The sequence below is a fragment of the Bison bison genome, unplaced genomic scaffold (assembly GCF_000754665.1).
Source record: "Bison bison bison isolate TAMUID 2011002044 unplaced genomic scaffold, Bison_UMD1.0 scf7180017864459, whole genome shotgun sequence".
Taxonomy (NCBI): domain Eukaryota; kingdom Metazoa; phylum Chordata; class Mammalia; order Artiodactyla; family Bovidae; genus Bison; species Bison bison.
This window is the reverse complement of record NW_011495021.1, coordinates 1,522,859-1,547,382: the sequence shown is the minus strand read 5'-3', so window position 1 is coordinate 1,547,382 and position 24,524 is coordinate 1,522,859. Positions and strand designations below refer to the sequence as shown.

At 36.8% G+C, this 24,524-nt stretch overlaps 1 protein-coding gene across 2 annotated transcripts in view; it reads left to right on the top strand.

Moving 5' to 3' along the window:
* The window catches only part of ITGAV (integrin, alpha V), a 108,616-nt gene that overhangs the window by 37,258 nt on the left and 46,834 nt on the right, over positions 1–24,524 (top strand). For both annotated transcript variants that reach the window (XM_010859733.1, XM_010859732.1), the window contains exons 3-6: positions 11,996–12,087; positions 14,949–15,063; positions 19,805–19,866; positions 21,779–21,824. In XM_010859733.1, the coding sequence (XP_010858035.1) occupies positions 11,996–12,087; positions 14,949–15,063; positions 19,805–19,866; positions 21,779–21,824 (315 nt within the window). The remainder of the gene's footprint in view (positions 1–11,995; positions 12,088–14,948; positions 15,064–19,804; positions 19,867–21,778; positions 21,825–24,524) is intronic.

The window sequence follows — 24,524 nt, the reverse complement described above, 5'->3', positions numbered from 1 at the left end:
GAAGGAGATCAGCCCTGGGATTTCTTTGGAAGGAATGATGCTAAAGCTGAAACTCCAGTACTTTGGCCACCTGATGCGAAGAGTTGACTCATTGGAAAAGACTCTGATGCTGGGAGGGATTGGGGGCAGGAGGAGAAGGGGACGACAGAGGATGAGATGGCTGGATGGCATCACTGACTCGATGGACAGGAGTCTGAGTGAACTCTGGGAGTTGGTGATGGACAGGGAGGCCTGGTGTGCTGCAATTCATGGGGTTGCAAAGAGTCGGACACGACTGAGTGACTGAACTGAACTGAACTGAATAATTCATGATGTTGAGCATCTTTTCATGTGTTTGTTAGCCATCTGTATGTCTTCTTTGGAGAAATGTCTGTTTAGGTCTTTTTCCCACTTTTTGATTGGATTGTTTGTTTTTCTGGTGTTGAGTTGTATGGGTTGCTTATATATTTTGGAAGTTACTCCTTTGTCAGTTGTTTCATTTGCTATTATTTTCTCCTATTCTGAGGGTTGTCTTTTCACCTTGCTTATAGTTTCCTTTGTTGTGCAGAAGCTTTTAAGTTTAATCAGATCCCACTTGTTTACTTTTGTTTTTATTTCTGTTACTCTAGGAGGTGGGGCATAGAGGATCTTGTTTTGATTTATGTCATCAAAACAAGGCAGAGTGTTCTGCCTATCTTTTCCTCTAAGAGTTTTATAGTTTCTGGTCTTACATTTAGGTCTTTAATCGATTTTGAGTTTATCTTTGTGTATGGTGTCAGTGTTCTAATTTCACTCTTTTACCTGTAGCCATCCAGTTTTCCCAGCACCATTTATTGAAGAGGCTGTCTTTGTCTCATTGTATATTCTTGCCTCCTTTGTTAAAAATAAGGTACCCATAGGTGCATGGGTTATTCTGGGCGATTTTGTTCCATTGGTCTATATTTCTGTTTTTGTGCTGGTATCATACTGTCTTGATGACTGTAGCTTTGTAGTATAATCTGAAATCCCGAAGGTTGATTCCTCCTGCTCCATTCTTCTTTCTCAAGACTGCTTTGGCTATTTGGGGTCTTTTGTGTTTCCATATGAATTGTGAAATTTTTTGTTGTAGTTCTGTGAAAAATGCCATTGGTAATTTGATAGGGATCACATTGAATTTGTAGATTGCATTTGGTAGTATAGTCATTTTCACAATATTGATTCTTCCTACCGAGGAACATGGAATATCTCTCCATCTGTTTATGTCATCTTTGATTTCTTTCATCAGTGTCTTATTTTCTGTGTACAGAAAATTTGTCTCCTTAGGTAAGTTTATTCCTAGTCATTTTCACAATATTGATTCTTCCTACCCAGGAACATGGAATAGCTCTCCATCTGTTTATGTCATCTTTGATTTCTTTCATCAGTGTCTTATTTTCTGTGTACAGAAAATTACAGTAGGCTCATCATATATGACGTTTACTGGGTTGAGGTAGGTTCCTTCTATGCCCATTGTTTGAAGAGTTTTGTTCATAAATGGGTGCTGAATTTTGTCAAAGGCTTTTTCTGCATCTATTGAGATTATCATATGGTTTTTATCTTTCAATTTGTTAATGTGGTATATCACCTTGGTTGATTTGCATATATTGAAGAATCCTTGTATCCCAGGAATAAACCCACTTGATCATGGTGTATGAGCTTTTTGATGTGTTGCTGAATTCTGTTTGCTAAAATTTTGTTGAGGATTTTTGCATGTATGTTCATCAGTGATACTGGCCTGCAGTTTTCTTTTTTTGTGTTGTCTTTGTCTGGTTTTGTTATCAGGGTGATGGTGGCCTCGTAGAATGAGTTTGGAAGTGTTCCTTCCTCTGCAGTTTTTTGAAAGAGTTTTAGAAGGATAGGCATTAGCTCTTCTCTAAATGTTTCGTAGAATACTCCTATGAAGCCATCTGGTCCTGGGCTTTTGTTTTGGGGGAGATTTTTGATCACAGCTTCAATTTCAGTGCTTGTAATTGGGTTGTTCATAATTTCTGTTTCTTCCTGGTTCAGTCATGAAAGATTGAACTTTTCTAAGAATCTGTCTATTTCTTCCAGGTTATCCATTTTATTGCCGTATAGTTGTTCATAATAGTCTCTCATAATCCTTTGTATTTCTGCAGTGTCTGTTGTAACCTCTCCTTTTTCATTTCTAATTTTATTGATTTGATTCTTCTCACTTTTTTTCTTGATGAGTCTGGCTAGTGGTTTGTCAATGTTCATTTTCTCAAAGAACCAGCTTTTAGTTTTATTCATCTTTACTATTGTTTCTTTCATTTCTTTTTCATTTATTTCTGTTCAGATCTTTATGATTTTTTTCCTTCTATAAATTTTGGGGTTTTTTGTTCTTCTTTTTATAGTTGTTTTAGGTGTAAAGTTAGGTTGTCTATTTGATGTTTTTGTTTCTTGAGGTAGGGTTGTATTGCTGTAAACTGTCCACTTAGGACTGCTTTTGCTGCATCCCATAGGTTTTCAGTTGTTGTGTTTTCATTGTCATTTGTTTCTAGAATTTTTTGATTTCCCGTTTAATGTCTTCAGCAACCTGTTTGTTATTTAGAAATGTGTTTTTTAATCTGCTTGTGTTTGTGTTTCTTGCAGTTTTTTTCTTGGAATTGATATCTAGTCTCATAGTGTTGTGGTCAGAGAAGATGCTTGATATGATCTCAATATTCTTAAATTTACTGAGGTTTGATTTGTGACCCAAGATGTGGTCTATCCTGGAGAATGTTCCATTTGTACTTGAGAAGGTGTACTCTTCTGCATTTGAATGGAATGTCCTGAAGATATCAATGAGATCCATCTCATCTAATGTATCATTTAAGACTTGTATTTCCTTATTAATTTTCTGTTTTGATGATCTGTCCATTGTGAGAGTAGGGTGTTAGTCTCCTACTATTATTGTGTTACTGTCAATTTCTCCTTTTATGTCTTATGTATTTATGTCTTTTTTGTTTTATATGTTTGTCTTATGTATTGAGGTGCTCCAGTGTTGGTTGCACAGATATAACAATTATTATGTCTTCCTCTTGGATTGATCCCTTAATCATTATGTAGGGTCCTTCCTTATCTCTTGTAATCTTCTTTATTTTAAGGTCTATTTTGTCTGATATGAGGATTGCTCCTCCAGCTTTCTTTTGCTTCCCATTTGTATGGAATATATTTTTCCATCCTCTCACTTTCAGTCTGTATGTGTCTTTAGGTCTGAAGTGGGTTTCTTGTAGACAGCATATATACAGGTCTTGTTTTTGTATCCATTCAGTCAGTCTGTGTCTTTTGGTTGGAACATTTAATCCATTTACATTTAAAGTAATTATTGATATATATGTTCCTATTGTCATTTTCTTAATTATTTGGGGTTGGTTTTTAGATCTTTTTTCTTGTATTTCTCGACTATGTAAATCCCTTTAACATTTGTTGTAAAGCTGGTTTTGTGGTACTGAACTCTCTTAACTTTTGCTTGTCTGAAAAGCTTTTGATTTCTCCATCAATTTTGAATGAGATCCTTGCTGGGTAGAGTGATCTTAGTTGTAGATTTTTCCCTTTCAGTACTTTAAGTATATCCTGCCATTCCCTTTTTGGCCTGCAGAGCTTCTGCTGAAAGATCAGCTGTTAAGTGTGTGCGATTTCCCTTGTGTGTTACTTGTCGCTTTTCCCTTGCTGCTTTTAATATTCTTTCTCTGTGTTTAGTCTTTGTTAGTTTGATTAGTATGTGTCTTGGCGAGTTTCTCCTTGGGTTTATCCTGTATGGGATTATTTGCGCCTCTTGGACTTGATTGACTATTTCCTTTTCCATGTTGGGGAAATTTTCAACTCTTCAAAAATTTTCTCATACCTTTTCTTTTTCTCTTCTTCTGGGACCCCTATAATTTGAATGTTTGATCTTGTCCCACAGGTCTCTGAGACTGTCCTCAGTTCTTTTCATTCGTTTCACTTTATTCTGCTCTTCAGAAGTTATTTCCATCATTTTATCTTCCAGCTCACTGATTCATTCTTCTTCTTCAGATATTCTGCTATTGATTCCTTCTAGAGTATTTTTAATTTCAGTAATTGTGTTGTCTCTGTATGTTTATTTTTAAGTAATTCTAGGTCTTTGTTAATTGATTCTTGCATTTTATTTTCAAGGTTTTTGATCATCTTTACTATCATTATCCTGAATTCTTTTTCAGGGAGTTTGCGTATTTTCTCTTCATTTATTTGGACTTCTGTGTGTCTAGTTTATTCCTTCATTTGTGTTGTATTTCTCTACCTTTTCATTATTTTTTTAACTTATTGTGTTTGAGGTCTCCTTTTCCCAGGCTTCAAGGTTGAATTCTTTCTTCGTTTTGGTTTCTGCCCTCCTAAGGTTGGTGCAGTAGGGTGAGATTTGTGCTGAGTTTTTGTTCGTTTTTCCTCTGATGGGCAAGACTGGGTGAGGTGGCAGTCCTGTCTGCTGATGACTGGGTTTGCATTTTTGCTTTGTTTGTTGTTTAGATGAGGTGTCCTGCACAGGGTCCTACTGGTGGGTGGGTGGTGCTGGGTCTATATGCAAGTGGTCCTTTGTGTGAGTTCTCACTATCTGATACTCCCTCGCGTTTGTAGTTGTCTGGTAGTCTTGGAGTCATTGTTCCCACTCCAAAAGCTCAGGGCTTGATCTCTGGTCAGAAACAAAGATTCCACACGTGGTTTGTTACATCATTGAGTGAGATGAAAACAAATACCCCAAACGAGAAACCAAAGATAACCCAGACAAATGGCAGTTCCAAAATCAGGCAAATAATAATTAAAATACTGAGATATACACATATACATATATACCCATGAGCAAAGTCAAAACAGCCCAACAAAAATGAAGTACAATTGATTGCTCCGGCGAACAAAGGAAATAAGAAATTATGTTTACCAGTTAAGAACAAAACTAGCTAAAGCAGAAAGTGGAAAACAAAATTAAAGTAAGGTGCCAAGTGGGGAATAAAGCAATGAAAAAAAACTAACAATGTGTTGAGAGGAACTTAAAGAGAAGAAAGAATAGATATGCAAAGTTAAATAGAGGTAGATGAAGAAGATTTATATACATTAAAGATTAACTGAAAGGGGAAGAGAACAGTAGATAGGCAAACAAAGAAATACATGTAGAAAAGAGAAAATAGGTTTAAAAAAATGAAAATTACAAAAAAGAGAAAAGAAAAAAACTGAAGAAGAAAGAAAAAAAAAGGAAAACGCCACAGAACTGCAAAAGCCCAACGTAGAGGCAGAGGTTTATAACAATAATAAAAAGTGTGACTGAATATACACATATACATATCCACCCATAAGCAAAATCAAAACAGTCCAACAAAAATAAAGTACAATAGATTGGCCTGGCGAACAAAATGTTTATCTGCCAGGACAAAATTAACTGAAAGGCATAAATCGGATAACAAAACTAAAGCAAGGGGCCAATTGGGAAGTAAAGCAATGAAAATAAAACAAATATGTTGAGAGGAAAGGAAAGAAAGAAAAGAAAGAAAGAATAGATATGCAAAGTTAAATAGAGATATATAAAGAAGATTTGTATACATTAAAGATTAAGTGCAAGGGGAAAAGAAGAGTAGGAAAAGCAAACAAGAGAATAAATTTAGAAAAAGTAATAATAGGTTTAAAAAATTAAAAATTAAAACTAAAAAAAAGGGGGGAGGGAAAGGGAGACCCCCCCAGAACTGCAAAAGCCCAATGCAAAGGCAGAGGCCTATCACAACAATAAAAAATGTGACTGAGGAAAAAAAAAGCTCAAAAGCTTAATTTCATAGTGCCAATAAAGTTGGCAAGTACAACAGAGGGAGGGGAAAAAAGGGAAAAAAAATATCCTAAACAGTCTACAGAACAAATTGAAACATAAGAATAATAAATGTTTTTCTTGAGTCACTGCTGCCAGAGTGCTTTCCCCTGCTGGCAGTCACAGTCCGCCTCACCTCCCTAGGGTGCCCTCCAACACTCTGCTGGCCTCTGGACCTACTGTGGGGGCAGCTCAGATGCTAATCTGGTCCTACTCCTGTGTGTTCTTGCCTCCAGTGTCCACAGCTATCAGAACTAGTGCATTTTCTTTTGTGGGAGCTCTCAATGACCTTTTATATATTGCGTAGACACAGAGCCTGCCTAGTTGATTGAGTGGATTTAATCTGCAGCTTGTACAGCTGGTGGGAAGGTTTTGGTTCTTTTTCCTCAGTCACACTGCCCCTGAGTTTCAATTGTGGTTTTATTTCCACCTCTGCATGTGGGTCGTACACTGGAATTTGGTCCTGAGGATGCCCTGGAAGGTCTTGGATTTGCCCCTGTAAGGGCCAGGTGTGGAGGTGGTACAGCTGCTTGGGCATCAGGGGTTCTGGCAGCACCAGGTACTCAGGGGAGTTGGCAGCTAGGGCAGCAGGAAATATGGTGCTGTAGTAGGGTATGGCAACCAGTATTGGCCAGTACGCCCCAATATTCTTGCCTGGAGAACCCCCGTTCCTGACAGAGAAGCCTGGCATGCTGCAGTCCACAGGGTCACAAAGAGTCAGACAATACCAAAGCAACCCTGTGAGCATAGATGCAAGACTTTTTTTTCCTGTGGCAGCTCTGCCCCAGTGAGAGTTGAGCAAGAAGGTGGCATAGCTGCTTGGCTTGCAGGGACCCTGGTGGTGCCAAGTGTGTAGGGACAGGGACTGCTTCCACTGAAGGAGTTATGGCCCTATCAGAGTCTTTTTCAAGCCTCTTGTAGCTGGCGATCAGAAGGCCTCTTTGGCCAGTCTTTTTCCCTTGCTCCGCCTGTTCAGGCACTTAGAGGGCTCCCTTGCCCGGGGTCCTCTGTTGTTCGGCACGTCAGGCACATAGAAGGGCCCCCCCCCCCCGACTGGGGTCCTACTCTGTAGATCCACGGGTCAGGCACTTAAAGGGGCACCCAGGGTGGGGTCCTGCGCTGTGTTTCAGTGCATCAGGCGTTTGATGGGCCAGTCTCTGTATTGTTCAGCTGCTGATGCTGTTGTGTAGGGGGAGAGAGGCTATAGTGACTTCACTCCCTACGTGTGACTCAGCAGTGTCACCTTGCTTCCATGGATGCCTGGCTTTCCTCCACAGGCATTTCCCACCACGATCTCTTCCCTCACATCCCGTCAATCCATCTCTCTGCAGTCAATGACAGCTCTTGCCCTGGGATTGCTCTGCAATCCCTAAACTCCAGCTGCCAGCCACTGCGCCTTCCAGGGGATATATGTCCTTGTCCGGGATATGTATGGCTGTGGCAAGGACTGTCTTATTTTCCGTCCATTTAGGCTGCCACAGATCAGCTGTTTCATTCTCAGCCTTAAATGTGTCTCCTCTGACTCAGACAATTGCCCTGATGTGGGGATCGGACCCCTGCTCTTTCCCCTACCCGCCGAGGGCAGGTCCAGTCCTACTAACACTCCTGTTTCCCACCTAGTTCCTTCATCCTACCGAGTTTTGCCTGGGTCTATATGTTCTTTTCTGCTTGTCAGGTACTCCTGTCCGCTCTCAGCTGATGTTCTGTGTGCACTTCTGTGTCTGAACGTGTATTCCTGATGCATCTGTGGAGAGAGATGTACCCCACATCCACCTACTCCTCTGCCATCTTGTTCTCTGAGTGTTTTTTAAATACTGGCTTAAAATATCTATTTTACATAAAAGAATATGCATGTATTCCTAAAACAGATGTTTAGGATAGATACCAAAATGTAAGCAGAGGCTGTTTTGTTTCTTCATGGTAGGATTGTAGTCTTTAGATTTGTCTTTGCATATGGCTTTATTTCATTTCATATTTATTTTTTTCATTTGTTTTATAATACTTTTAATGGTATTATTAGAGTAAATGTGTGGTGTATGTGTGTGTGTGTGTGTGTATATGTTTGTGGTCGGTCGTGTCCAATTCTTGGCGAGTCCATGGACTGTAGCCTACCAGGCTCTTCTGTCCGTGGAGTTTTCCAGGCAAGAACACTGGAGTGGGTTGCCATTTCCTCCTCCAGGGTAGCTTCGCAACCCAGGGATCCAGCTGCTTCAGTTAAGTCTCCTGTGTTAGCCTGTGGATTCCTTACCATTAGCACCACCTGGGAAGCCCAGAGTAAATATGATAAAGAGTGGAAATAAAAGATATTCTGTTGCTGGCCTATAGTACATACAATTTGTACTTGCTGACTGCTGTACTTTTATTTTGCAAAATTTTAAACTTACAGAAAATTTGAAACTGTAATGTAATGAACAGTATCCCCTTCACCTAGATTCAAGTATTCTTGCAGACATTGTGGAACTTTACCCCCAGAATACTTCCTATGGCAGATAGTTCCCCATAACTAGGACCTTCCCTTTTATAACCACAGCACTGTCATCATCACAGACTAGACATGTGTCATTATTACAATACGGTATCTAATAAAGTCCTGCTGCTGCTGCTGCTAAGTCGCTTCAGTCGTGTCCGACTCTCTGTGACCCCATAGACGGCCGCCCACCAGGCTCCCCCGTCCCTGGGATTCTCTAGGCAAGAACACTGGAGTGGGTTGCCATTTCCTTCTCCAATGCATGAAAGTGAAAAGTGAAAGTGAAGTCGTTCGTTCATGTACGACCCTCAACGATTCCATGGACTGCAGCCTACCAGGCTCCTCTGTCCATGGGATTTTCCAGGCAGGAGTACTGGAGTGGGGTGCCATTGCCTTCTCCGAATAAAGTCCTATGTAACTTGAAAAATTTCTTCAGACAAAAGAGTCAGTCAAGGATCATATCTTGCATTGGGTTGCCATGTCTCATTGTTCTCTTTTAATCTTGAATCTTACTATTTTTCTTTTGTCTTTTATGACATTGACATTTTTGAGGAAGCTATACCAGATATCTTTAGGCAGGAATACTTATATTTGCAAAAATATAGTGATGTTGGGTCTGCATTTTTTTTTTAATTGAAGTTTTATTAGAGTATGAGGAACTGTATAGAGCCATAATTTGAATTAATTTGAGTTGCACCTCTCCAGTGTGGTACTTTGGTTCATGAAAGAACAAAATACAGAAATACAGAAAAATTGTGCTTCTGCTTGGATATCTTTAGGGTCTTGCTGAAAAGGCTGTTTTAAATGAAAGCAGAAGTAGAAGGCAGCAATTGTGATAATGCTGTACCTTCTGTTCAGATACATAAGTCCATAACGTCAGTTCCCTCAGGCTAAGCTTACCTAAGTTTATCAGGTGATGGTGACTGGAAGTGTATCCCTCCAGGCACCAGCTGTTTCAGTTTCATACTGTATTTCTCAGTAATGTCAGGGAGGGGCGATGCCTTTATTTCCTTTGCAGAAAAGAATAGAATAGAAAGCCAGTGAGAGAACTCAGCTTGCAGTGGATTTTTAAAAAATCCTATTACATAGCTTGTAATCATACATTTAATGGCTAAAATCCTAGAAAAAACTATTAATTGAATCCAGTTCTTCCAAGGGCAAAGCCTCATTGCAGTTGTAGGTTAGGCCATTTTTAGCGTTTTGTTTTTAGAATATATGTTGCTCAAACTGTGCTAGGCTGTACTGCAATAACAACATTTTTTTTTCCCCTTAAAACAAATACCCAGATCTTACTCACTTAAAAAAGGATAAGTTCTTGCTCATGTCATCTATTTGTATTGATCATTTGGCTGTTTTTGATGGTTTGGAAACTTGAACTATGGCTTCTTTCGTTAAGGAATTCCACACCATCTATTGTTTTCAGTTTCATAGATGGGAGGAAAAAAACATGGAGAATTTATATCCACTGTTTTTGTTTTGCCTTGTTTTTTAAAATGAAATGACAATTTGAGATTTAACATATAAGTGATACAATGAAGCATTTGTTTTTCTGTGTCTGGCTTATTTCCCGTAACATAATGCCTCCTAGATCCAACCATATTGGTGGACATGGAAGGATTTTTTTTTCTTAAGGTTGAACAATATTCCATTTTAATTATAGACTGTATTTCCTTTTTTTTTTTAGTTCATTCAACCATCGACATTTAAGTTGCTTCTATGTCTTGACTGTTGTTAATGATACTTCAGTGACAAGGGAGTACAGATTTTGCCTTAAGATAGTGGTATATTTCCTTCAGGTATATTCCTAGAGTGGAATTGCCAGATCATACAATAATAGTCCTATCTTTAATTTCTTATGTAGCCTCCATACCATTTTCCATAATGGCTGGACCAATTTACATTGCCAACCAGCAGTGTATCAGGGTTCCCTTTTCTCCACATCTGATAATAGCCTTCTTAACTGGTATGAGATGACACCTTATTGTAGTTTTGATTTGCATTTACTTGATGACTGCTGAAGTCATATCCACTCTTAACTGACTTGAGCTAGAAGGAACACATGCCACTTCTGCACTTAACTTATTGATTAAAATGAGTTGTGTGGCTTTAACCTAACTGGGAGGATGGGAAATGTAAGGGAGCACATGGACTGTTGGGGGACCTTTAGGTCACTGATGTGTCTTATTGCCAGTGAGGTCAGCATGTGAGCATCAGCATCAAAGGCAAGCCAACCACTTTTGGGAAACCTGGATTTTCTTGGTAAAAGGCATATATTAGTTAGTTCATTCATCCTTCCTCCCTCCCTTTACCAATAAAAAGGTGCTTTGTGACCACTGACAAAAGTGAGTGGTGTTTACACTACAGATAGAGGACTTTGGCGGAGAAGGCAATGGCAACTCACTCCAGTACTCTTGCCTAGAAAATCCCATGGACGGAGGAGCCTGGTAGGCTGCAGTCCATTGGGTCGCTAAGAGTCTGACATGACTGGGCGACTTCACTTTTCACTTTCATGCATTGGAGGAGGAAATGGCAACCCACTCCAGTGTTCTTTCCTGGAGAATCCTAGAGACTGTGGGGCCTGGTGGGCTGCCGTCTCTGGGGTCGCACAGATTCGGACACGACTGAAGCGACTTAGCAGCAGCAGCAGCAGAGGACTTTGGAGAGTGACAATTCAAATTATTTATTTTTTTTTTGCAAAAACAACAAAAAAGTTAAAAGAATTGTATAGCTAATATGTCCTTCATCTTGCCTATGAAATGTCTGGCATTATTGAAATGATCATTAATTATTTATAATTCTTCAGTTGATCTTAAAAGTCCTCAAAATGGAATTGAATAACCATAAGCACTATCTTAGAAGGTTGAGATTTAGAGAATAGATTTAATCAAACCTCCTGATGATATTTACATATTGGCTGGCATTCTTAAAGCTGACACTGGTCTGATATATCTCTCCAGTATAGTTATTGAAATATCTGTTTATAAGGAATGATTATTATAAGTAGATTTTAAGAGGAACAGACTAGTCTTTAAGAATAGTCTCTCCTAATAGTTTATGGATTTATTTCTGTAATTTCTTTTTCATTGAGCCGATCAAGAACTTTCTTGTAGAAAATATTTTTATCTTTTTCTTTTAAAATCTATAGTGCTTTACGAGTACTTGGTATACTGGAAATAATTTTTTCAATAATGTAGGCTGAAAAATAAATGTTTGCATGTAGTGTGCCAAATCTAGTTCTTTTTCCTACCAGCCAAATAATGTCTCCTGGACTCTGACTCATGGTATAATGTCATTTGCAAGATCTTCGTCTTTTACTTTAGTCTTTAACTGCTGGTGTTCTATAAAGGTGTTTCATAGCTTTCTATTTTTAGAAATATCTTTATGCTACAGAAGGAACTTTGGGGAATACAAAAGGTATTTAATAGTTAATTATCTTATAATTAAGCAACTGGAAAATTTCACTTATTGTGACTTTTACACATCTATATTATGATCATTGATAGGGCAAGTAACAAATCTGATATACTTCCAAGTCATCTTGCATTTTATTTTTCTGACTAGTTGAAAGTATAAAGTATATAATGTTTTAAAGTGTATGAAATAAGTAGCCAAATTTGATTAATCAGAGGCATGCTATTTGTAAACCTCACTGAGTTGAAATAAACTGTTATACAAAGAAAGCATATTTTGATTCTCACCCTCATGCTTTTAAAAAAAGTTTTAAATTTTATTTTATTTTATTTTAGGCAACAGAGATTATGCCAAGGATGATCCATTGGAGTTTAAGTCTCATCAGTGGTTTGGAGCATCTGTGAGGTCAAAACAGGATAAAATTTTGGTAAGTTTTACGCTTTTACTCACAGGTTAAATTTAGTCAATTTATGTGAAAACACAGGAAGTTTTGTGTTTGAAAGCTGATAGTAAAATTCAGTGTGCTCAGGGGCACAGAGTCTATTCCGATAACATAGCTCTAATTACTTTGTACACAAAGGTCCATCTAGTCAAGGCTATGGTTTTTCCAGTAGTCATGTATGGATGTGAGAGTTGGACTATAAAGAAGGCTGAGCACTGAAGAATTGTTGCTTTTAAACTGTGGTGTTGGAGAAGACTCTTGAGAGTCCCTTGGACTGCAAGGAGATCCAACCAGTCCATCCTAAAGGAGATCAGTCGTGGGTGTTCATTGGAAGGACTGCTATTGAAGCTGAAACTCTAATACTTTGGCCACCTCATGCGAAGAGCTGACTCATTGGAAAAGACCCTGATGCCGGGAAAGATTGAGGGTAGGAGGCAAAGGGGATGACAGAGGATGAGATGGCTGGATGGCATCACTGACTCTATGGACATGGGTTTGGGTGGACTCCTGGAGTTGGTGATGGACAGGGAGGCCTGGCGTGCTGTGGTTCATGGGGTTGCAAAGAGTCGGACACAACTGAGCGCCTGAACTGAACTGAACCCCTTCTAAGGATACCTTCTCTTTCACCCTTCATAGACTTGGCTTTTGCTACTTTCACTGTCATTCCTACATTGGACATTTTTTCTGCCCCATTTGGTAGTTCCCTGGGAATTTGTTTCTCTCCAGCAAGGTTTATGAACAGTGTGGCTTTGATTACTCAAATGCCCTAGTACCTCCTTTCCTTACGAATAAAACACCCTTACCTTTGCCTCATCTTCCTCTTTGCTATAGTCTCCTTCCTTTGCTCATCTTTTTGAAGACTTGTTGAAATGTTTTCTGTAGTAACTGTCTCCACTTTCTCACTTTCCTTCCTCTTCCCAGCCCTTCCTGTCTGGCTCAGGTAGGCATGGGCAAGGTCACTTTTGACTTTCAGGTCAAGAATATTTTTCTTGGCCCCTCAACACTATTCAGCAAGGTCACTTGAGCCACACTTTTTGAAATACTTTTCTTTCCTTGGCTCCTGGGACTGTACTCTTCCAGTTTCCTCCCTTACCACTTGCTCCTTTTCCATCACCTTTAGTAGCTCTACTTCTGCTTATTTTCTAAATGTTGGGGTGTCTGAGCTTTGGTCTGGGCTCCTATTTTCTTGAACTGTACCTTTTATCTAGCAGCTCCTAACCTATCCTGTGACTGTGAATACAATCTGTATATCATAATCCGCAAATCTACATCTCCAGCTCTTAATTGTTCTTGTATCTTTCAACTTGTATTTCCAAACTGCCAATTTGGCATTTCCATTTAGATATCTCATTATTACTCAAAATAAATGTGAACCAAAATAGAAGTCTTACCCTCTATCATAAAGGAAAAACCAGGGAAGTAACTATTTCCATATAAAACATCCTCATCTTAAAAGCATGACTCTACGCCATTCCTCAGCAACCCCAGTCAGTTCTGCCTTCAGCTTCCAGGATTCCACCCCTCAATAAATCATCATCTCCACTATTTCTGTCCTGTGCCAAGCCCCCATCATTACTCTCCTGGGCCAGTGTAGTAGCACCTGTCACCTCTCTGCTTCCTCTCTTGCCCCAGCTACAACATGTTCTTTATAGAGGGACCAGAGTGAACCAGAGCATTTCACCTTCCTGATTCAAACAATTAAGCAGCTTTTCATCACTCTCAGAAAAAAAATCTGTTCATCCTTGCTTTTATCAGCATCTTCATAGTCCAGTCACTGGCTGCTGTCTCTCTGCCAGCATCTCACTCCATCTTACATGTGTAGTACACTAATTTTTTGATTCCTTCCATACCAAGTCATTTCAGTTAGTTCCTTAGTGTTTGTCCCTCTGCTTATCTTATGTGTAACTTACTGCTTTTCACTTGAGCTGGCTCCTTGTCAGTCTGATTTCAGCTCTACTTTCATTTCCTCAGACAGCCCTTCCCTATTTTAATTAGCTGCATAGTATTTAGTATTTTCTTTCTTTCCCATTGGATTGTGGGGCATCAAGGAAGGGTTTATTTAGGAAGTAATATTTCAGTGGCGCTTAGGAATGTGTCAAATTGCAGTTAGAGGTGAGGGGAGGAGTTGAGAGTAGTGGCATTCTGGGCAGAAAGAGGTAGAGGCAAGCAAGAATACGCAGAAGTGGTAATACTCCACCCTGGAAGTCAGGTACACGTAGAGAAGTAGTACAATTGCTTACTTCCAGTTTTTCGGGTAAATATAGCTCAGCATTGTTTGCGGTGTTTGTTTTAAAATGTTTTGCTTCAAAGGATATTATAGAAAATTTATTGATTTTTTTTTTCCAGCAAATTGAATTGTTATACTTTGGTAGATTACTATGCTATTCAAACATTGGTTCTACCACTTATACGTAGTGTTGAAATCTATAGCCCTGAAAGCAAAAAGGTCGTAGTCTATTTGAAAAGTAAGTAAAATAAGTGCTGCAAATTCTTTTACTCCCTTATTTGATAAATTATTTGTTTTATAGGTTAGAGATATATTATTTAGTTAAAGTATTGAGTTGGTCTGTGACCTGTACCTAAAATCAAAAAGGTACTGCATGGAATAATGATTTTGCTAACTATTTTGGGAAAAAAACAAAATCAAAACCTAGACTACATATACGGCCTTTAGAAGCATGTGAGAAGAGTACTTATAAAAATCTTATCCACTACTATGATAAGGAATTTAAGAGTATAGGTTTGATTAATTTTTGTTAATGCTTATAAAAAGATGTTATATATTGTCTGAAACACTAATTTTTTTCAGAAAATGTTTATGCATGGACTCCCCCCTTTGATTCCAGGCCTGTGCCCCACTGTATCACTGGAGGACTGAGATGAAGCAGGAAAGAGAGCCTGTGGGAACATGCTTTCTTCAGGACGGAACAAAGACTGTTGAGTATGCTCCATGCAGATCAAGTATGTGTTGGAAGTTGTACTAGCTTTTACCAAGAGGATTGGGAAGCCTAGGCTGTTAAAAATGTGTGTGTGTGTATGTGTTAAAATTTGTAGACATACCATGATGTTTGAGAGAGCAAAATGAAAGCAGTTTTATTAATGTAAAGAAATGTCAAAAAACAGTCAAAGGCTTATCTTTTCTTCCTAAGAACTGTTGTTTTCCTTTTCCTTGGTCAGTAACAATTAACATTTGATTTTGGAAACCTGCATTTTTAGTCACTATTAGTCAAAAGGTGCTCTCTTGAACTTTATCAGAGATGCAGGCCCCACAGCTAATGATTCTGATTCAGCAGGTCTAGATCAGGCCTGGCTACCTGCATTTTTAACAAACTCTACGAGGTAATTCTGATGGAAACCAAAGTTTGAGAGCTCACAGCTTTATATTAATAATGGTGTTAAAAGTTAAAAAAAAATTATATCTTAAGAAGCCAGATTTTTTATAGGAAGATAGAACATTGCGCTCAGGAGTCAGAGTGTGAATTTCCTTGCTTTAATCAGTCTCTTTGTCAGTCTGTTAACTAGACTCACTCTTCTTGATGATCTAAAAGATCTCACCCTGTTCTCTAATATTATTTGAAATTTCCAGTGAAATTTATATTGTGACTAAAGATGACTTTGAGCATTTATAATTTTAATTATGCTTTCCAAACGCTGTATGTTCTTTCCTTCCTGGAGACTGCAGTGCTTTAGCTTCTCCACCATCGTTGAGTTGGCCACCACCCCAGATCTCCATATCAGAAACATAAAAATCTCTTACTGAAATGCAGTATGGTGTTTATACCTGGAGCACTTTTTAGGCCTTTACTCTTTCTGCTTCACTGGTGACTAGGTAGTGTAGTAGAGAAAGTTAATAACAAAGGCACAACATGTAAGATTCTTATTGCTGGACTCTTTTTTCCTCGTCAGGCGACTTCGGACATCAGGTCAAAGGATCAACTTAGTCTTCAAAATTCTAAGCAGTTGAACCTCTGAGAAACTGCAAATCATTTTGCTAAATGCTTGTTTTCTTGGCCTACTGCCTTGCTCCTACTTCTGTAAGTGGGAGGCAAACATGAAAAGAATGATATGTACGTGGAACCACGTCGTTTACTCTGGGAGGGCAGGAGGCGCACAGTGCGCAGGATGGAGGGAACGGGCAGCTTTATGCCCAGTTCCTGACGCCATCTGTGTTGCCACCTTTTGTCGGTGTTTTGGTCACGGTACTGTTCTCTGGTGGCGTGTGGAAAATGGGAGGACTAAATTTGTGTTTTTAATTTTTGTATTGCAAAAATATTCCTATTATGAAAAGATAATTTTGTAGCTCTCAAGGATGAACTAACCATTGTGTGCCATACTTGTAACTTACTGTTTGTGTGGTGGGCACACCTGTAAAATCATCCTTATTCTCCTCCGATACATGTGGGAACCAAGATCTAGACAATTGAAGTCACGGTTTTTTCCTGCATGTTATGGTGCTGAGTGATCTAATGAGGATATAAACCCGGGTCTGTCTTATTCCAGAGGAACCTTTTCCCTGTATTACTAGCAATAGGAAACGTTTGCCATTTCAGCTGCCTTTGTACTAAGCACAGCTTTTCTATAGAGAGTACATTCTGCTCTCACAAGTGCAGGTTTGAATTAATTCCTGATGTAAGAGGACAAGAAACCTTCTGAAAACAAGCATTCTAATGATGATGGTCCCTTGAGGATATACTGCGATGTTTGGCTAGTATTTTTCGTCATTTTGCCTCTTCGCTAATGACCAGTTCTTTTCTTAACATGTATTTAAACGATTAAGACTGTTTGCATGATGTAGCTGCTGCATAATGCCTTCACTTATTTGGTTTAAGCACAGACATTTTAAACTTACTTTCTAAAGTATTTAACATCCAAATCAGGTCAGCAAACTATGACTTGTGAGCCTGTTTTTGTAAATAAAGTTTGACTGGAACATAACCACACCCATTTGTTCACATGCTATTAATATCTACAATGGGAGAGTTGAATTCTTGCCACAGAGGCTGTCTAGCCCCTGAAACATTTATTACCTGGCCCTTTACCGATAATAATACCTCAAGTATGAGAAAAAGCAGAGAAAAATCTAAAAAAAAAAAAAAAAAAAATCAAAGTGAATGCCTTCTTCCTAGTAAGTCTGGCTTTCAGTATCTCTTGATCATTGTGTGTACTTTTGGGCTCAACCTTTAAAATATTAAGCTACATGCAGGCCTAAAGTACAAAAGGCAAATGGCCCAGAGGAACACACTCAAGAGTGGGAATCTGAGAACTTGGGTTGTATTCTTATCTGCCGACAACCTGCTTGTCTACAGTCGTGGGTGATTGATCATTAATAAAACACTGATTTAGACAAAAGACTTCAGAGGCAATTTTTGTAGTTTATGGCTTCTTCGTACTTCAATAAATTATGTAAGCTAGCCCTATGACTGATTTTACATGGGAATGCCAGTTTTGTAGGGCTACACTGCCAACTTCTTGATAACTGCTTGTTTTGGTGTGGTGGTAGTTTGTGGGTTTGTTGTTGTTCATTTGTTTGTTTATTTGCTTTCGTTTTTATTTTGACCTATGTGAATTTATGGAACTTTACTCTCTGTAAAAATTTACCTTATTACTGATTATGTTTGCTTTTGGCTTTTCATTATTATATCTATGCCCGTTCTTGGGCATTGCACAAAAGGCTGAATGTCTTTCTGTTCTAAAAGTGCCTGAACCACAAATCATATGATTTAAATAGTCTTTCAGCTTCAGGCTCAGACTGAGTCTTTGTTCTTTCTACTTTCTGATGATAATATTATTTGCACATAGATTTTTCTCAGGTATCATTTCTAGTTTTCTTTTCTTCCCCTTGATGGTTGCTTGGGGAATTACAGATACACTGCTGGTTTGAGATACTGCAGCCTTAATCGTATAGGCACTCTTCACCTCAGATCCACTCTCTTTTATTTACTAGCAGGTTTGCCATGGTTAAATTCCTTAATTTCTGTGAGCCTTAATTTCCTTAGATGTAAGTGGTGACTAATAATACTATCTCTCATAGAATAGGGCTACTGTTATTCTCATAGAATTTTGCTGTGTAAATTTGAAAAGAATTTAAGTGCTTTAGTACAGTACCGGACTCACAGTAAGGGCTTGATAAACACTAGCTGCTCTTACTATCACGATCAGTAACATTAAATATAATATTGTCAGGCTTAACAATTAGGAAAAATATTAACTGTCCATACAAATAAAAACAAAAGCCTTCCCTGAAATAGGTTATAGTCAACAGAAAATTCTTTACATTTGCACTGTTTAATATGTACCTGTTACATTTTTAAAAGACAGTAATGTTTTCTAGTTGGATGTTCGGGGAAACCAAATAAAGTAGATAACTGTACAGTAAGATAATCGAAAAAGGATGTCTTTATAAATAGCTTAAAAGAGTTCCCCAGATGCAACTCGAATAAAGGAAATAAAAGGCTGACTTGAGGTCAGAGCAGAATTCCTTACTATGATTCACTAGACGCTGGAAACCCCAGCCCTACATTTTCCCATTCCCTCTTGGTTAGAAAAATTTACATTGGGGGAGCATTATACTCTTGAGGCTATTTTCTAAAAAAATTTCTAAATTTAGATATTAAGTGCGTAATCTTAGGGCAGTTCCCAGGTTTTAAAAATGGGTTCAAAAATTCTGATGGGAGTATTTGACAAAAATTCTTGCCAGTTGTCCTTATGACTGAAAGTAGGTATTTTTGGTTACTGTATTTGGGTGGCAAATACAGGAATATTATATCATAATTATTTAGATATTGTGGCATTGACTACAATAATTCCTTGATGACTAAAGAGTAGCTGTTTTTCATTGCTCTTACTATCCTCAAAATAAAACAAGGAAAAGACTTGCTCACTGTTACCTCTATTCTAGGTACAGTATTACTAGTGATTAGAGCTAATTTAAATTAATTGGCTAATTGTCCCCTTTTGTGAGAACTATGGGAAAAGGGGTAATTGTGAAAGAGTAAAACAGTTGAGTCTGTCATCATTTGGAATATACTTAAAAGTGTCATGTTTTAAAAACTTGGCTTTCTAAATGTGTTTTCAGGGTATATTTTGCTCTCTGCAGAAAATTCAACTAGGCCATCTCCCTAAATTCTGAACTATGTTTTTTTCAGATTTGTTGTTGTTGTTGGCTATAAATGTATTGGAATGCAGGTATCTGCTTATTAGTCTTCATAATAACTTAGCAAAGACCTAGCAACTGTAGGGGAATAATAGTAAGAATTAGAAATTTCAGATTGGAGTTTTTAACTCAAAGATCATGACTCATCATTGTTAAATGAAATCAAAGAATGGGTCATAACCAGTTTTTTAAAAGATGGAATGAAATACAATGCGTGTATGTTGGGTTGTGTGAGCTATGATATAAACTGTAATCTTTCTGTATAAAAATAAAGTTTGAAATCCACTATCTTAGATGATCTTTCTGCCCCTTGCTGACTGGTCTAGTTACTTTCATCTCTCTGTGTTGCCATTTCTGATGAATGGGTGTTGATAAACATGCATACTAACTTTTTAAGAATGTGTTAATAACCCATTAAGAACCTGAATGAATGAACACTCTCCGAGACTAGTACATTATCTTACAGTGATATCAGATTTTTCTCATGTTTTGTTTTGTGTTATTTGTTTGTTTTTGGGTTTGTGTATATTTCCAATCTTTTTATTTTAGAAAATATTGATGCTGATGGACAGGGATTTTGTCAAGGAGGATTCAGCATTGATTTTACTAAAGTAAGTTCTCATTTAAGACTGAATGAGATTCAGATCTACCTTGTTATCTAAACCATGGTTAAAAATTACTGGATAATACTTCGTATTCTCTGTAACTATTACCTGTTTTATGGAAACATCTAATAAAAATTACCCATGCATTTGATATCCTTTGCTTGATACTGTTCTCTCCCTAGGAGACGTTGCTTATTTGAAATATTCATCAAAAAGGGAATGGAAAATAGTAGAAAATCTCCTTAGCAGAAGATAGACAGCAATTATGACTTAATATTAAAACTTCCAGTTGGATAGATTTACAGACTGTTATAGTAAAGCTTTCTATTTTTGCCTGAAATTGAGTTTTCATAAAAGCTATCAATGGGAGTTTTTTACAAATCAGGGTTTAGTTAATAAAAGTTGAAAAACATGCATGTTTGGCATCTATTATGTGCCCATAGGCAATAAATAAAGATGAAGAAGTTTAATTACTGTAAGAAATCTCATATATAGGGCTTTATGTATTTTTAACTAAGCTGATATGCTCTCTAGAGTTGATAATTTTTCATCATTTTTTTAAAAATAAGAATTCCATGTATATTTTCAAAGGAAATTTTTCTTAAGTATTTTATATAATTTACTTTTGTCTTTCTGTGGTTTTTTGTGGGATATATGAGCATTTTGAATAACAAATTGAGAAAATTAATTACTCCTAGAGAAGTCTCAAAAACACATTGCTTGATTAAAAGTAGAGCTTTCTTAGAAAACTTAATATGACTTAGAAAATGTAAGCAAAAGTACCTTAAATTTACTAAAAGCACAGAAACTATAATCATGGTTCAGAGAAACTAATAAAGCATTTTCTTATTTTTATAAATTTATATTTTTAATCTTAAATATTAGGTACTAATAATTTTAGTTAACTCTCCTTATCAAGCAGTTAATTTTAATTCACTCAATTTGAAACTCATAATTCAAAATTTTTTCATAATTACTCATAATTTAAAATTTAAGGAAGCAGAACAAAGAGAGGTAAAGTGTATTAATACATAAAAGGTTTCAACTTGGATGATGTATTTTCAAATAGATGTATTAAAACAAGAAGTGTTCATAGTTTCTGTACTTAAACCAATACAACTATAACCCCAGAAATATTCCCATACCATGAATAGTCTTTGCTAAATTAACTGCTGTCTTCAACTCATTTCTGAAAAGTGGTGTCATTTTAAAGCAGACAACTTAGAAATATCTTTTACATAGCCAAGGCAGGAGATTGTTGAAAGCTTCAAAGGCTGTATGTGTATTTGGAGAAAGTTTTTCTCTTTTCTCCAGCGAGAAGAAATTTTTAAAATATGCTCAAAACACTATCTTGAATTAGATACTTGTAAATTATTACAGATACAAGAAATGTTAGTCAAGTGTAATTTGTATACATAACATACCCTGAAAAATGTACCCTCAAACCTCACTCCTGTTTAGATCTACATGACACTACAAATTTTGCTTTAGCTTAAAAAAAATTTAATGATTATTAGAAAGGAAATTTGTCAGTGTAGTCACAAATGTAATAAACAAAATTAAGGAGTGACTTTTTTTCTTACTGTAACTAATAATACTTTGCTGACAGTACTTCATACCAAGTATGTGAAGCAGTCAAGATCTACAGAATCTGTATGTATATATGTATTTGTATATTTTCATATATTAAATGAATATAGGCCTCCTTTTTAATAGTTATTGTATTGTGTTTTAGAAAAGGTACAGTGAAAATTATGGAATCAGCTGGGTTTAAGATTTATGATTTTGTTTGCTTTAATGTATATGCATATATATGTCATATATACATGAATGTGTAGCTTTTATGTTTATTATATTGCTCTCAGTTTTTAAAGCTATCTGTTTTAAAATATATATCTTTTTGTTTGATTTAATCTAGGCTGACAGAGTACTTCTTGGTGGTCCTGGCAGTTTTTATTGGCAAGGTAGGTTAATCTTTTTTAAAAATTACCCAGTAATGACTATATTTCAGACTCATCTGGCTCATCATGTATCTTTGCTGCTGCTGCTAAGTTGCTTCAGTCATGTCCGACTCTCTGCAACCCCATAGACGGCAGCCCACCAGGCTTTGAGACTTTGCAAATTATTTAAAAGAAAGAAATGAAAAAATTAAATGGATAACCACTATCTATATATAATTATTTTAAAAAGGACTGCAACATCATATAAGGTATATGTAAAATATATAACAATATATGACATATGCATTTCTAGTAGAAAATAAATATTTTAAAAGTAAATTATAAAGTAATTTAAAGTAATTAATTTTTATTGCTTATATACTTCATCTCTGTACTTTAGAGGAAATTATATAATTAATCATTAGGAAGTATGAGGAGCTGTAGGTAAATTGTGGCCTTCCAAAAGCTCATGGTTTTAAAATTAATTTGCACATTAGATTATTGATGTGGTTATTTTCTCATTAACCACTGACATCAAGAATGATTTCTTTGTATTTGGGAAGTTGTAAAAATAGAGGATCTTACTAAATTTCAAAAGAATATATTAGCATTGGTGATTGAAGTAAAAATCTGCATTCTTTAGTCATTTCCAGAGGATTAATAAAATTGCCATTTGAACAAATGTATAACAGGTCATTATTTTCTTAACTATATCTGCTTATTTGATTTATGTTTCACTTATCATTAGAAACATAATTATTTATTTAGTCAATATATTCATATGTTTATTTTCTGTTAAAAAGTACCATTTACCAAATCAAGACTTTTTTGTTTATTGGTATTCTGTTATTCAAGCATTGCCAATATTTGGAAGAACTGGAAAATCTCTGACTATATTGATTTGCAAGTACTTTCTGATTCTGAATTTTACTTCTGTATTCTGCTCTGTGCTTTCTTTACTTGTTTCCTTATAGGAAAACCTGTGCTTTTGCTTTATAGAAAGGGAACTAAAGAAAGAGATTTGCTGAAGGAAAAACAAGGTGGAAGGAAAATAAGGAATGAAAAGTGGGAATAAGTGAGAAATTGGAAGGGATGGCAAAGGAGAAAAAGAAAAATCAGGCAAAGAGGATCAACATGACACATATTAACTAAAACTGAAAGATTTGAATTTCTGTGAATTATACCTCTATTGGAAGATGAAATGATGTAGGAGAATTATACTTGAGTTTTGCAGCCTTACAATAAAAACGAAAATAGCAGTTCTAATTATATGTAAGAAAATATATATTAATGCTTTCTAGTTAGCTATAAAACATGGGTTCATTTTCCTCTTTGCTGCTAGGTATATCATTCAGTGGAAGAGAAGGAAGTGTCTCATGGGCATGTGTGGGAACCAAAGATGGATTTTTTGATTCTCGGTCAGGACTTTTTAAGAGACACAATTGTGAATATATTAAAATTACTTGTTCTTTTAATACTTTGAATATTGCACAATGCAGGCATTCCTGTTTATTATAAATTAGCACAGATACTATTGATTTATTATAAATGGTATATAATATGTTACTAAAAACTCAGTGACTGGGCAGATAATATTTTAATAAGATTAAAATCAGCATGTTTCATTGGGAATACATAAGATATTAGGATGAATTTTCCCATAGATCTCAGAATTGTCTCTGTAAGAATAGAGAAAATGATAATGATGTTTTATTCCAAAGACATGATAAATGTTCCTGTGTTCTTTGATTCAGCAAATATTTAAGGAATCTCTCCTATGTGTTAGATACCATTTAGGCAAGATGATGGGATTCCCCAATTGCTCAAGCAGTAAAGAATCCACCTGCAATGATGCAGGAGATGTGGGTTTGATCCCTGGGTTGAGAATATTCCCTGGAGAAGGAAATGGCAACCCACTCCAGTGTTCTTGCCTGGAAAACCCCATGGACAGAGGAGTCTGGTGGGCTGCTGTCCATGGGGTCGCAAAGAGTCAAGACACAAGTAAGCACACACACACGCAGGCAAAGATAATAAATTAGTGATCCGGACAGAAAGTGTTCTGCCCTACAAACTCAGCGTATGTGACTGGAAAAATTGGAACTAAACTGATAATCTTTAGCTATTACGATTTTCTTTCTGAAATAGCAGAAATGAAGAGATTGTTTTCCGTATGTTACGGAGATGGCATTTAATAAATCAAACAGCCTTTCTTGGGTACAAGGAGGCAATCTGACTTTCATGTAGGTGTCTGGCTTTCTTGTGTACTCGATAACTTAAGGTTGTGAAGAAAATGCAGTCACTCATTCAGGCTGCTGCATAAAGGTGTCCAAATAGCTCATTAAGATTGACAAACCATTAGCCAGACTCATTAAGAAACAAAGGGAAAAAAATCAAATCAATAAAATTAGAAATGAAAATGGAGAGATCACAACAGACAACACAGAAATACAAAGGATCATAAGAGACTACTATCAGCAATTATATGCCAATAAAATGGACAACGTGGAAGAAATGGACAAATTCTTAGAAAAGTACAACTTTCCAAAACTGAACGAGGAAGAAATAGAAAATCTTAACAGACCCATCACAGGCACAGAAATTGAAACTGTAATCAAAAATCTTCCAGCAAACAAAAGCCCAGGTCCAGACGGCTCCACAGCTGAATTCTACCAAAAATTTAGAGAAGAGCTAACACCTATCCTACTCAAACTCTTCCAGAAAATT